Raw genomic sequence first — 14,315 nt, 5'->3', positions numbered from 1 at the left:
AGTTTTTTTTTTCTTTTTACAGGGATAACCCTTTTAATTTTTATTTTATTTATTTTTTTGGCTGTACTGTGCGGCATGTGGCATTTTAATTCCCTGACCAGGGATCGAACCGACACTCCTTGCATTGGAAGCACGGAGTCTTAACCACTGGGCCGCCAGAGAAATCCCTTGAAGTTTTGATTTGCATTTCCATACTGATCAGTGATATTGGGCATCTTTTATAAGGAGCTTATTGACCACTGGTATGTCTTTGAAGAAACGTCTGATGAAGTCCTTTGCCAACTTTTAAATCAGGTTGCTTGGGGTTTTTGTTGTTGTTGAGTTATAGGAGTTCTCTGTGTAGTCTGGATATTAATTCCTTATGATATATGATTTTCAAATATTTTCTCCCATTCTCTGGGTTGTTTTTTTTCATGAAGTTCAGTTTGTCTGCATTTCTTTTGTTGCTTGTTCCTTTGGTGTCATATCCAAGAAATCACTGCCAAGCCTAATATTGTGAAGATTTTGCCCCATGTTTCCTTGTAAGAGTTTTATAGTTTTAGGTCATAAATTTAAGTCTTTGATCCATTTTGAGTTGATTTTTTTTATTGTAAGATTTTTAAAAATTATAAATTTAAAAAAATTTTTTTGGCTGCATTGGGTCTTTGTTGCTGCATGTGGGCTTTCTCTAGTTGCGGCGAGCGGAGGCTACTCTTCATTGCGGTGCATGGGCTTCTCATTGAGGTGACTTCTCTTGTTGCGGAGCATGGGCTCTAGGTGTGCGGGCTTCAATAGTTGTGGCACGTGGGCTCAGTAGTTGTGGCTTGCGGGCTCTAGAGCACAGGCTCAGTAGTTGTGGTGCATGGGCTTAGTTGCTCCACGACACGTGGGATCTTCCTGGACCAGGGCTCGAACCCATGTCCCCTGCATTGGCAGGCAGATTTTTAACCACTGGGCCACCAGGGAAGTCCCTGAGTTAATTTTTTTAATATGGTGTTAAGTAAGGTTTCACAACTTCATTCTTTTACATGTGGATATTTAATTTTCTCAGCACAATTTCTTGAAAAGACTGTCCTTTCCCCCACTGAACTGTCTTAGCACCCTTGTGAAAAATCATCTGACCATGTATGCAAGGGATTACTTTAGGGCTTTCTACTTTATTCTTTTGGTCTCTATGTCTGTCTTTATGCCAGTGCCACACTGTTTTGATTATTGTAGCTTTGTAGTAAGTTTTGAAATCAGGATGTGTGACTCCCTTGGGATTCAATATAAATTTAGGAGGTGTTTTTGTATTTCTGCAAAAAAGATCGTTGGGAGTTTGGTAGGGATTACATGAATGTGTAGATCACTTTGGGTAGTACATCTTTTTTTTTTTAATATATAAATTTATTTTATTTTTGGCTGTGTTGGGTCTTCATTGCTGCGAGCAGGCTTTCTCTAGTTGTGGTGAGTGGGCTTCTCGTTGCAGTGGCTTCTCTTGTTGCGGAGCATGGGCTCTAGAGTGCAGGCTCAGTAATTGTGGCGCACGGGCTTAGTTGCTCGCGGCATGTGGGATCTTCCTGGACCATGGCTCAAACCCATGTCCCCTGCGTTGGCAGGTGGATTCTTAACCACTGTGCCACCAGGGAAACCCGGTAGTACATCTTAAGTCTTCTAATCCATGATCATGGGATGTGTTTCTATTATTTATGTCCTCTTTAATTTCTCTCAGCAGTGTTTTGTAGTTTTCAATTATACAAGTCTTTCATTTCCTTGGTAATTCCGAAGCACTTTATTGTATTATTGTAAATAGAATTGTTTTCATAATTTCCTTTTCAGATTGTTCATTACTATTGTATAGAAGTGCAACTGATTTTTGTGTGTATCCTGCAACTTTGCTGGATTCATTTATTAGCTCTAACAGGTAGGGTTTTTGTTTTTTGTTTTTTGTTGGAATCTTCAGGGTTTTCTACATATAAGATCATACAGTCTGCAAATAGGTTATTTTACTTCTTCCTTTTCAATTCGGATGCCTTTTATTTCTTTTTTTTTTTTTTTTTTTGCCTAATTGCTCTGCCTAGAACTTCCAGTACTATGTTCAGTAGAAGTTCTGTAAGTGGGCATCCTTATCTTGTTCCTGGTCTTAAAAGCTTTCAGTCTCTCACCATTGAGTATGATGTTCACTGTAGGTTTTTTTATATATGGCTTTTATTAAGTTGAGGTAACTTCCTTTTCTTCTATTCCCAGTTTGTTGAGTGTTTTTGCCATGAAAGGGTGTTGAATTTTGTCAAATGCTTTTTCTGCATTAAATAAGATGATCATGTGGTTTTTACCCCTTCATTCTGTTAATGTGGTATATTACATTGATTTTTAATATACCATGGTATGTTAAACCATCCTTGCATTCTGGGAATAAATCCCACTTGGTCATGATTTATAATTCTTTTATTATGCTGCTGAATTTAGTTTGGCTGTATTTTGCTGAGGATTTTTGAATCTCTGTTCATAACGAGTATTAATCTCTAGTTTCCTTTTCTTGTAGCATCTTTGGCTTTGATATCAGGGTAATGCTGGCCTCGTAGAATGAGTTAGGAAGTGTTCCCTCTCCAGTTGTTTGTTTGTTTAATACATATTTATTTACTTATTTTGGCTGTGTCGGGTCTTAGTTACAGCACGTGGGATCTTCTTTGTGGCATGTGTAGTTGCGGCATGCGGACTCTTAGTTGTGACGTGAGGACTTCTTAGTTGCGGCATGTGAACTCTTAGTTGCAGCATGCATGTGGGATCTAGTTCCCTGACCAGGGTCAAACCCGGGCCCCCTGCATTGGGAGCATGGAGCCTTACCCACTGGACCACCAGGGAAGTCCCTCCAGTTGTTAAACTTTGAAAAGGATTGGCATTATTCTTCCTTAGGTACTTGGTAGAATTTACTAGTGAACCCATCAGACTAGGGCTTTTCTTTGTTGGGAGATTTTTGATTATTGATCCAATTTCCTATTTAAGTTTTCTGTACTTCATGATTTAATCTTGTTAGGTCTTGTGTATCTAGAAATTTGCCCATTTCATCTAGATTATTCAGTTTATTGGGGTGTAATTGTTCATAATACTCTTCTTATAATTCTGTTTTTTTTTCTGTTGAATTGAATTGAATTTTTCTGTCTTCATTTTCATTTCAGGTTTAGTATTTTGAGTCCTTTCTTTTTTTCTTAGTCTCTGTTTTTTTCCTAGTCCATCCATTTGTCAATTTTGTTGATCTGTTCAAAGAACCAACTTTTGGTTTCATCAATTTTCTTACTATTTTTCTATTCTCTGTTTCGTTGCTCTCTGTTTTAATAATTATTATTTCCAGCCTTCTGCCAGCTTTGGGTTTAGTTTGTTTGATCCATTTACATTTGAAGTAATTACTGATTAGGAGTGACTTCGGTTATTTTGCTCTTTGGTTTCTATATGCTTTATAGCTTTTTTGTCCCTTATTTCCTACATACTGTTTTCTTTGTTCAACTGACTTTTTTTCGTTTTCTTTTTTTTTGGTGGTTTAAACATTTCTGACATTTCCTTTTTTGTATATTCCATAGCTGTTTTCTTTGTGGTTACCATGGGGGTTATAGTTAACATACTAAAGTTAAAACACTCTAATTTGAATTTATACCAGCTTAATTTCAATTAAATACAAGAACTCTGTTCCTTTACATCTGTCCCCACCCCTTTTAATTGATGATGTTCCCAAATTACATCATTATACATTGTCTGCCCCAAAGCACAAAATAATAATTCTTTTTAATGTAGTCATCTCTTATGTAGAAAACAAAATTTGGAGTTATAAACCAAAGTTATAATAACACTAGCTTTTAGATTAATAATTGTTTTTTAAAAGATGTATTGGGCTTCCCTGGTGGCGCAGTGGTTGAGAGCCTGCCTGCTAATGCAGGGGACACGGGTTCGAGCCGTGGTCTGGGAAGATCCCACATGCCGCGGAGTGGCTGGGCCCGTGAGCCACAATTACTGAGCCTGCGCGTCTGGAGCCTGTGCTCCGCAACGAGAGGCCGTGATAGTGAGAGGCCCGCGCACCGCGATGAAGAGTGGCCCCCGCTTGTCACAACTAGAGAAAGCCCTCGCACAGAAACGAAGACCCAACACAGCCATAAATAAATAAATAAATTAAAAAAAAAAAAGATGTATTAGTTTCTTAAATCATGTAGAAAACAAAAAAGTGTAGTTACAGACCATTTAAGAAATATCTCTAGCTTTTGTAATTGCCCATGTATTTACCTTTATTGAGATTTTATTTCTTCATATGGCTTCTTGTTACTGTCTGGTGTTCCTTCATTTCACCCTGCAGGACTTCCTTGAGCATTTTTCATTGGGCAAGTTTAGTGGTAATGAATTTCCTCAGCTTTTCTTTATATGGAAATGTCTTGGCTTCATCCTCACTTTTGAAGCACAGTTTTGCTGGGTATAGGATTCTTGGTTGACAATTTTTTTTCTTTTAACACCTTGAACATACCAGCCTACTGTCTTCTGGCTTCCAAAGTTTCTGATGAGAAATCTGCAGAAAATCTTACTGAGGATCCTTCGTATGTGATGATTTGCTTCTCTCTTGCTGCTTCTAAGATTCTTTGTCTTTGGCCTTTGAAAGTTTGATTATAATGTGTCTTACTGTGAGTCTTCTTGAGTTCATCTTGCTTGGAGTTCCTTGAGTTTCTTGGATGTTTATATTCATGTCTTTCATCAAATTTGGGAAGTTTGCAGCCATATTTTTCCAAATATTCTCTGCTACTTTAACTCTCTTCTTCTAAGACTCCTGCAGTGTGTATGTTGATCTGCTTAATGGTATCCCACAGGTTCTTTAGGCTCTGTTCCCTTGTTTTCAGTCTTTTTGCTTTCTGTTCCTCTAACACAATTTCCATTGTCCTGTCTGCAAGTTTGTTGATTCTTTCATCTGCCTTGACTCCCTCTAGGGAATTTTTATTTCAGTTATTGTACTTTTCAGCTCCAGAATTCTTCTGATTCCTTGTAGGTTTTTTACCTCTGCTGAGTTTTCTCTTTCGTTCTTTTTCTTGACTTTATCTACATTTTCCTTTAGTTCTTTGAATATCTTTAAGTTGGTTGTTTTGAAGTCTTGCTTGAGTAGCGCTGCTGTCAGTTCTTTTACAGGGACAGTGTCTTTTCTTTTTAATTAATTAAATTTTATTTTATTTTTGGCTGTGTTGGGTCTTTGTTGCTGTGCGCGGGCTTTCTCTAGTTGCGGCGAGTGGGGGCTATTCTTTGTTGCAGTGTGCGTGCTTCTCATTGTGGTGGCTTCTTGTTGTGGAGCACAGGCTCTAGGCTTGTGGGCTTCAGTAGTTGTGGCACATGGGCTTATTTGCTCCACGGCATGTGGGATCTTCCCGGACCAGGGATCGAACCCGTGTCCCCTGCATTGGCAGGTGGATTCTTAACCACTGCGCCACCAGGGAAGCCCCAGGGACTGTGTCTTTTGATTTTTCTTCTTTTTCCTTTTGAATGGACTATGCTTTCCTATTTTTTAATATGCTTTATGATTTGTTTTTGTTGTTGTTGAAAACTGGACATTTGAAACTAATAATATGGCAACTCTGGAAATCAGGTTTTTTTCCTTTCCTGGTGTTTGATGCTTTTGTTATTGCTTTTGTATTTTGGGTCTGTGTTGAGGATCAGTCTGAAGTATAAACTTTAAGGTCTTTTTAGGTCTTTTTTGAGCCTTTTCCTGGGCATGTGCAGTCACTTTGGAATTTTCTCTGTATATGCAGTTGTTTTGAATGTCATAGTCATTAACGTCTCCTAAAAGGAGAAAAAGAAAACAATGAAGGGGCAGCCCTTTAAATCCCCTGGAAGTCACTTTAGCTGGTGGGAGAGGGGCTTTGAACAATTGGTGGGGCGGGGGTGCAACAACAGTGGCTGCCCACCTCTTTGTACCTGTTATCAGAAGCAGCAAGCAGTGATCAGAGCACAGATCCCTGATATTTGGAGGGCAGGGTCCTTTTTCCCACATGGGCTCTCACAAGCTAAGTGCAGGGAGCTCTAGGAGCATGTGCTGGTGGCTGGGGGGTGGGTTGGGGCATGGACAGCTGTTATTGTGGTAAGAGCTGAAATTGATGGAATTGAACCACAATTTACTGTCCAGACTTCCTCTAGAAGTTGCAAGCATGGATATAAACTCTTTTGTTTACCTTTTTTTTTTCCTTATTTCTTGAAAATGCTTGTCCACTGTTACATTGCTTTGTGTGTTGCTTGTTAAGTCTGATGACAATCTAATTCTCTAATTTGTTTGATCTTTTTATGTGAAGGCCCTGAAGATTTTTTTCTTTATCTTTAAATTCAATCCTTATATTTTGCTATGTTTCAGACTTGATCTGGGTCAGTTTTCCCCGGTAGCTGGTGGATTATTTCAGTGTATTGATTTAGGTCTTTTTTTTATTTCTGGGAAGTTTTTCTTGGTAGTAGTTTTAAATATTAGTTCATTTCTTCCCCAGGAACTTCAAGTATATGTGTGTTGGATCTTCTTTATTTTTTTCTATATAAGCACTCAATCTTAGATTCCTTTTTACTTCTTCTTTCTTAAAATTTCTTTCTCTTGTTTATTTCTTGCATTTCTTCTCCTTACTAAATATTTATTCAACTCTACTCTTCCTTGGGTACTTTGTAACTTAATTTTTATGTTTGATATGATTTTGTCTTTTTCCTGAGTTGAATCATCCCTTGTTTCATCTTTCTGTTGAAGGTATTTTTTCACATCCTAACATGCTGATTAAGAAGATTTAACTCAGTTTAAAGTGCTGTGTTACAGTTTTCTTCTGATTTGTTGTTGGTTTATGGGAAGAATTTTTCTCAGCTGAAATGTGTAGATTTGCTTTTTTAAAAATTTCTTACAGTAGCTTTTTATGGAATTGGTTTGAATCTTTTTATTTATTGGCATTCAATTGACAGGGTTCCTAATTCAAAAGCACTCTGCTGTCAGTTTAATGATGTAATGTTTCTTCAATGGGTGATGCGACTACTGGTCATGGTGGAGTGGAGAAGAGGTTGTTTTTCTTTTCATTTTGTAGGATCCTGAATTTTACCCCTTTATTTTCTTCTTTTTCTTCACCACCCAGGAATGCTGAAAACTGCATAATATCTAGTTTTATCTACATTCTTTGTTGATTTGATGGTTTGGATATGGAGGATACCATTATCCTCCAGACCCAAAGTCTATATATAGACTTTCTGAAATTATTACTTCAGTGGTAGCAAGGAAGAATTATATTAATATTAATTAATTCTATAACCGGTCAACTCCTTTTTCATCTTAGTTATTTTACGTGGTCTTTTCCCTGTCTTTTATTGTCTAATTCATTCTATATGAGTACTTAGAAGACGTACATTCATGGTTATTTATTGGTTGTTTAAGAATTTACATGCTAGCTAGTATTCAGTTGCGGTCTCAACTGTAATGTAGTTGTAGGGAGATGGTATTTGAATCTGGCCCCACCACTTAACTGATTTGTTACATTTAACAATGTACTTCACCTCTCTGGACCCACCATGTAGAGGTGAGGTTGAGGAGAACTTCTACCTACTAGAATTATGATTGAATGAGATCAAGATTGTAAAGCTCTTAAAACATTTAAGTGAAAATCTGTTGTTTCAAACACTTGACACGCTCTAAAAGCCTGTGCTTGAAGGTGAATGGTGAAACCTATTGGTAACATCCTTGTTTTCCAGGTTGCCGGAGGAGCCAATATGAGTCAGATTTCAGAAGCACTGAGCCGATACAGGAATAGGTCATGTTTTATGAAGGAAGCCCTCTACAGGCTCTTCACAGAGACATTTTCAATGCAAGTAGCCATGCCTGCTATTTTAAAGGTAACTGCACCTCAGAAATGTAGTTTTTATTGCTACTTATTATTTGGTTCAATTAAAGTTGTTCATCAAACACAATGAATACGGTTAAGTTACATGCCTTATTCTATTGTGAGTCAAAGTGCCCTCACAGATAGAGGAGAATGGTGTTAGGCTTAAACTGCTAGAGCATCTCTTGTTTTGAGCATCTGAATCAATTTGAATCATTTAAATTTTTGAATTTGGTCTGAGCAGGGGATTCCAGAAGCATTGAACTATTTTGCCTAAAACAGGACTTAATCTTTAAACATGAATTCACTTTGCCTAAACATTGTTTTATTTGTTTACCCTTTAAAATCTAAGATACGGTTTTCTGAAAGAGAACAACAACAGTATCCCCAATAAGAACAGAACAAAATAACAATAATTGAAGGTAACCAAGTGTACCATTTAAAGTTATTTTGTGAATAAAGTAAAGTTACCAGTATCGATCAAGCCAACTTTGCTTTGGTTTACGGAAGAATGAATTTATTTTAAATGTAATTGGAAGTTTTAAGTGGTTTGGGAAGGAAAACTGCAACCATTTAAAATTAAATGTAACATAAAAATGAAGAGTCTTAAAGTCACCTTGTTTTTATCATTTGTAATTTTTTGTAGTTCCGTAAAACTAGGGCTATTTCTGTACCATGGGAGATGAGATTTATTCATAACTTAAAAATGGTACTGTATAAAGGAAAAAACTGTGGATCTTTGTTTCCCATCTGTAAGGAGGAGGTTGAATTAGATGTTCGAAAAGTGCTTTTTGTATCTAAGACTGTGTGATTTTTGTTTTTGAAAATCATGTTTGTTTTACTTCATACATGTTTATATTGCCAATGATGGCAATCCAGTGAAATCCTAAGAGCAGTTTAGCAATATAGAAAAAAGACATTTTCCATAGGAGAAGTGTATCCCAGGTCTGAGTTCATGTAGATGTCAAAGTAAGGGGCTCTGCTCTCTTAACAGTTCATAAAATCATGGTTCATGCGTGTATCAGCAAACTGGTCTCTGAGGTGGGTAAGGATGGTTATCCCTATTCGATAGACAAAGCAGACCATTGTCCCTGAATGTTAAGAGCAGGTGTGGTCTAAGCTTAGTAGAACACCTTCATTTTACCTTTGTTTCTAGGTCTTACGCAGTCTGTCTTCTAGTTGCCTTTCTAATGTTAAGGTGTTTTTGTTGTTTGTGGCTGCGTTGCGTGGCTTGTGGGATCCCAGATCCCCGACCAGGGATTGTGAACCCGGGTCACAGCAGTGAAAGTGCCAAATCCTAACCACTGGGCCACCAGGGAACTCCCTAATGTTAGGTTTTACCACTTTTCAGATTATTTCAAATTCAGATTTCTTCCCCTTCTCTTGGTGGATTCATCCCATCTTTTTGTCCGCTTTATGTTTTTCCTTATCACATTTCCCTTCCCTAGTAATTCCTCTCCATTCCACCCCTACCTCCATCTCCTATCCAGAGCCCATCTGAGACCCTGCCTAAATGCGTTTTCTGAATGAAGCTTTTGACTTCCATACCAGAAATGATCGTTCCCTGCATAACCACCTTAGGCAGCACTTTACACCTCTTTTTTGGTGCTTTTTTTCAGCTTCATGTTTTGAACTCCCTTACAATGTTATTTGTTTACATACCTTATTTCTTTCATAAGGCTTTATGCTCAGGAGTAGGGTATAAGTGATTGATGTTGTGTCCCCTGTAGTGCTTATCATAATGTCTTGGGTGGATTGAGGCTCAATAAATGACTGTGAAGTCACAGATGACGAAACAGAGGTCCAGAGAAAGGAAGTGAGTTACCTAAAGTCACACAGCTAGTTAATGGCTACATTTGGATTGAAAGGTATTGCTGGTGTCCTAAAAAATAAATGCCAAGGAAGGGGAAAATCTGTTACTTTTTGTCCCAATGAGCAAATATTTTTGACAACTAACACAAAAATAAGACTGTGTAAAGAATGCTAATGTTGTCACATGCCACTAAAAACAAGTTCATCTTCAGCTTGTGGCTATAGGAATGAGGAATCATCCATTGGATTTGCCAGTGCAGTTCACAGCCAGTGCTTGTACCCTCAACTTAACACGCCAGGACCTGGCCAGGGGGATGCCTGTTCGTCTGTTGTCAGAGGTTACCTGTCTACTTTTCAAGGCTCTGAAAAATTTCCCCCATTACCAGCAGGTAATTTGGTTTGAATATTTGACTGTGCTTCTTACTTGAGGACAAATATATGAAAAATATTTTTTATTTAGTTCTGATTTTTCATCCTGAGAGAGAGAGGAGGGAGTAAGGGAGGGAGAGAGAGAAATAGGTAAGGAATTCATGTTTGTTATAGAAAAAATAAGAAATATAAATAAGTAATAGGGTTTAAAATTTTTAAATTGATCAGAAACCAGTTACCCAGAAACATCTACTATTAACAGTTTAGCACATCCTATAGGCTTAACATCATGTATGAAATTAAACTGAATTGAATCATAGATCTAAATATAAAAGCTAAATTATAGGTCTAAATAATATAAAAGCTAAAACCATAAAACTTCTAGAAGAAAACGTGATGTCAGAGTAGGCAAAGTTTTCTTAGGATACAAAAAGCACACATCATAGAAGAAAAATAATAAATTGGAATTCATCAAAATTAGAAGCTTCTGCTCAAACACACACAGACATTAAAAAATGAAAAGGTAATCCAGGGCTGGGGAAAATGTTCATCTTATGTATATGACAGAGGACTTTTATCCAGAATGTGAAGAACTGTTTGTCTTGTAACACAAGACAAACAAACCAATTTTTTAAGAAGGCAAAAGATTTGAACAGATACTTCACCAAAGAAGATAGGCAGATGGTAAATGAGCACATGAAAAGATGCTCAGTATCTTTAGCCATCAGGGAAATGCAAATTAAAAGCACATTTGGATACCACTGCACACCTAGATACCACTACACACCCCCTAGATTGATTGAAATAAAAAAACTGACAATACCAAGTGTTGACAAGAGTGTAGAGAAACTGAAATTCTCATATATTGATGTTAAGAAGGTAAAATGATAAAACCACCAGTTCAACAGTCTGGTAATTTCTTTGAAAGTTAGACATGAAAGTCCTCTTTCACGCTACACAGTCATTTCACTCCTAGAGAAATGAAATCATATACCCATATAATGACTTATACACAAATGCTCATAATATCTTTATTCATAATCCCCCCCAAACTGAAAACTTAATGTCCAGCAGCAGGTGAGTAGATAAACATATTGTGATATATTCATATGAGGAAATACTACTTGGTGATACAAAGGAATGAAGGTACTGATACATATACAACATGGATGAATCTCAAAAACATTATATGCTGAGCAAAATAAGCCAGACGCAAAAGAGTAGATACCGTATGATTTTACTTATGTGAAATCTTAGTAAAAGCTAATCTGTAATGACAGTATAATTTTCTGGGGCTGGAATTTGCAGGGTTGGGATTGAGTGGAAGGGGGCACAGTGGAACTCTTTGGGGTGATGGAAATATTTTTTGTGTTGCTTGTGGTGGTGGTGGGTGGTATTAGTTACACATCTTTATAAATTTGTCAAATCTAATTGAAGTGTGTACTTAAAATGGGAATCGATTTATTAAAAATACAACAAGGAAGGTGGTCTTTCCTTGTTCAAAAAAAAATCTGTATTTCCACTTTCTCTTGAAAAGTTGGATGATCCTTCTCAATTCAGTCTTAATTCCAGCAGTCATCAGTTGGAGCTGAGTAACAACTGCCCCTATAGAAGGGTATGAATTCTCCAGTTTGCCATAATTCCTACCACTGCCCTATTGTTTCGTACTCTGCTTTCTTCACTTGTTTATGTTACTGCCTAGTTCCTGCTGGCATTTTAGGTTTGCTATCCCTGCCTCATACACTGCTGTCATGGCAGTGCATGTCACTGGCCTACTCATGACCTTTCAAAGAGATGTTATATTTTTCTATTCCTAAAGCTTTCCTAGAAGGCCCTTTCTCTTTCTTTCCTATCTTTAAAGGCATAGTTCAATCCCTACCAGTCATAGGTAGAAAGTAGAAGCTCTATCACAGAATTAGTTATGAGATCTGGTAAGGACATTTATCATTCAGTAGATGGGCCAGACTTCTGGTAATTGATTTGGACTGACACACAGGCAGGCAACTCTCCACATAGATCCTTCTAGGGTTCAGGGAGAAGGGAGACTGCCTCTTTGCCAAAAAAGGGATTGTTCTTTAGGCAAAGATGAATGTTACAGAGTTTAATAGTAAGATTAAATCAAGAACTTGGAGAGGACCAGGTACACAATGAGCTCTCAATAAGAAAAGCTTATTAGTAGCACCTTCCAAATGTTTAATTAGAACCTTTATTTAGAATGAGTATACATTTGCTCAGAATTACTTTTCTTTATTCCGTTAAGTTACAGAAGAATTGCCTTCTCTCCTTAACCAATTCCAGGATTCTTGTGGATGTTCCATTTGACAGGCAAGTATAAAATTGGATTATCTGATTTTGGGATGTTGACCAGTGTTACTCTGAGCACTGTTGGCTTTTGGTTATTAGCCTAGCAAGGGTCCGATTAAGGCTGGGATAAAGTGTTTGGGGAGAATGTTCTGTTGAGATTTTTCCACAGAGGTGTTCGGAAGTACTATACTTGCAAATGTTGTCTCCCAAAGTGTGATTCCAGTTTAGGGAAGTGGGTAGTAAGAACATGGGCGCCAGAGAGTAAAACATCGAATCAAGTTCTAGCCCTTTCATTATCTTTGTGTGTAAGTTTCCTCATTTGTAAAATAGTGACTCTTATGAGGATTAGATATATGATGTTTGTAAGGTACTTATCACAGTGCCTAGCATAAGAGTGCAGGCTGTTCTAAATATTAACCATTCTTTTTGTTATTATTTTATTGATAATGCTTTTTTTTAAAAAAAACAAACACAAAACATCATTGTAGACTCCAGAGGGGTTCCTCTTGAGGCCATTGTAATCTCTCAGTTTCATGAGTTCCAAAACATTAATAATAGTTGCTGCCAACAGGAAAATTAGCCACAGTCTGATATGAAGAAAGCCCATGATTTATGCATGCAAGGTTGTAGGCTAAGCCATTCTCAAATCTAATTAAAGTGTGTACTTAACATGAGAGTTGACTTTTAAAAGTACAGTAGGGAAGGTGGTTTTCCTCATTAAAAAAAAAAAATCTGTATTTTCACTTTCTTTTGACAAGTTGGAACCTCTTTTTCAACAGGTCTTCATTCCTATATAGCAATCATCTATTGGAGCTGAGTAAAAGCCGTGAATAAAGGGCCATGAATTCTGTCTAGCTAAGTGATTTGCTAAATGCTGTGGCATTTTAGCACTGTCTGCAAGTCAGATTATAAATTACTACCTCTTGGGGAATTTATTTCCTTTTTCAGACCCATCATAGTTGAAACTGAGTGCTAAAAATAAGTCTTTTTTAGGTCTGTCCATCTTTGAATCTTGTGCATTTTGCTCACGTTCTTCTTTTTTCGCCATGCCTCGTGGCTTGTGGGATCTTAGTTCCTGACAAGGGATCGAACCTGGGCCCTTGGCAGTGAAAATGCATAGTCCTAACCACTGGACTGCTGTGGAATTCCCACTCACATTCTTTTTTGCATGCTCTCCTTTTCCTCTTCTGATTTTCTCTTCTTTTTGCCAAATGCTCTTTGCTTTCATAGCTGAGGCTTTATAAGTCCAAGACTATTTTTGTTAAACAAGATTTGTTGGGGAGGCTAACTGATTTCTTCACTTCTCATGTACAGTTTCACAAACTTTATTGTGAGAAAAATACTGTTTTTTAGGTTCGATGCTGCCAAATTTGTTATGAGATGGCTCTGTAAGCATGAAAACCCCAAGATGCAAACAATGGCAGTGAGCATAACCTCTATTCTAGCCCTGCAGGTATGTGGTTGCTAGATGCAAAATTTCTCTCTCCCTAGTCTTGGTGGAGCTTTGATGGAGGTCTAACATTTCACTTTCGGCTTTTTGTTTGTTTATAGCTCTCACCTGAGCAAACTGCACAACTTAAAGAAGAGCTCTTCATGGCAGTTAAGGTAGGTTAATTGTCACTTGTATAACTTTTTTTTCAATAAAAGTAATTTGTGAACATAGTTTAAAAAATTAAATCATTTTAAAAAGCTTATAAAATGAACAATCTGTAAGACCTGCTACCCAGAAGAAACTATTCTGTACTTATATAGCTATTTCTTCTCCATATCTCTAAATAAAATGCTTATAATTGCGGTTTCAGTCTGTCATACAGAGCGAAGTAAGTCAGAAGGAGAAAAACAAATATCGTATATTAAAGCATATATGTGGAATCTAGAAAAATGGTACAGATGGACCTATTTCCAGGGCAGGAATAGAGACACAGACATAGAGAACAGATATGTGGACATGAGGGGACGGGGATGGTGGGGCGAATTGGGAGATTAGGATTGACATAAATACACTACCATGTGTAAAATAGA

At 37.3% G+C, this 14,315-nt stretch overlaps 1 protein-coding gene across 1 annotated transcript in view; it reads left to right on the top strand.

The window, feature by feature from the left end:
• The window catches only part of ZYG11A (zyg-11 family member A, cell cycle regulator), a 63,803-nt gene that overhangs the window by 32,980 nt on the left and 16,508 nt on the right, over positions 1-14,315 (top strand). Inside the window, exons 4-8 of the mRNA XM_082372115.1 lie at positions 7,681-7,821; positions 9,833-10,009; positions 12,250-12,314; positions 13,647-13,746; positions 13,845-13,898. Of these exons, the coding sequence (XP_082228241.1) occupies positions 7,681-7,821; positions 9,833-10,009; positions 12,250-12,314; positions 13,647-13,746; positions 13,845-13,898 (537 nt within the window). The remainder of the gene's footprint in view (positions 1-7,680; positions 7,822-9,832; positions 10,010-12,249; positions 12,315-13,646; positions 13,747-13,844; positions 13,899-14,315) is intronic.

The sequence above is a fragment of the Balaenoptera borealis genome (genome assembly GCF_965194805.1).
Source record: "Balaenoptera borealis genome assembly, chromosome: 1".
NCBI lineage: Eukaryota > Metazoa > Chordata > Mammalia > Artiodactyla > Balaenopteridae > Balaenoptera > Balaenoptera borealis.
The sequence above is the reverse complement of the archived record's forward strand: the minus strand, read 5'-3'. Positions and strand labels throughout refer to the sequence as shown.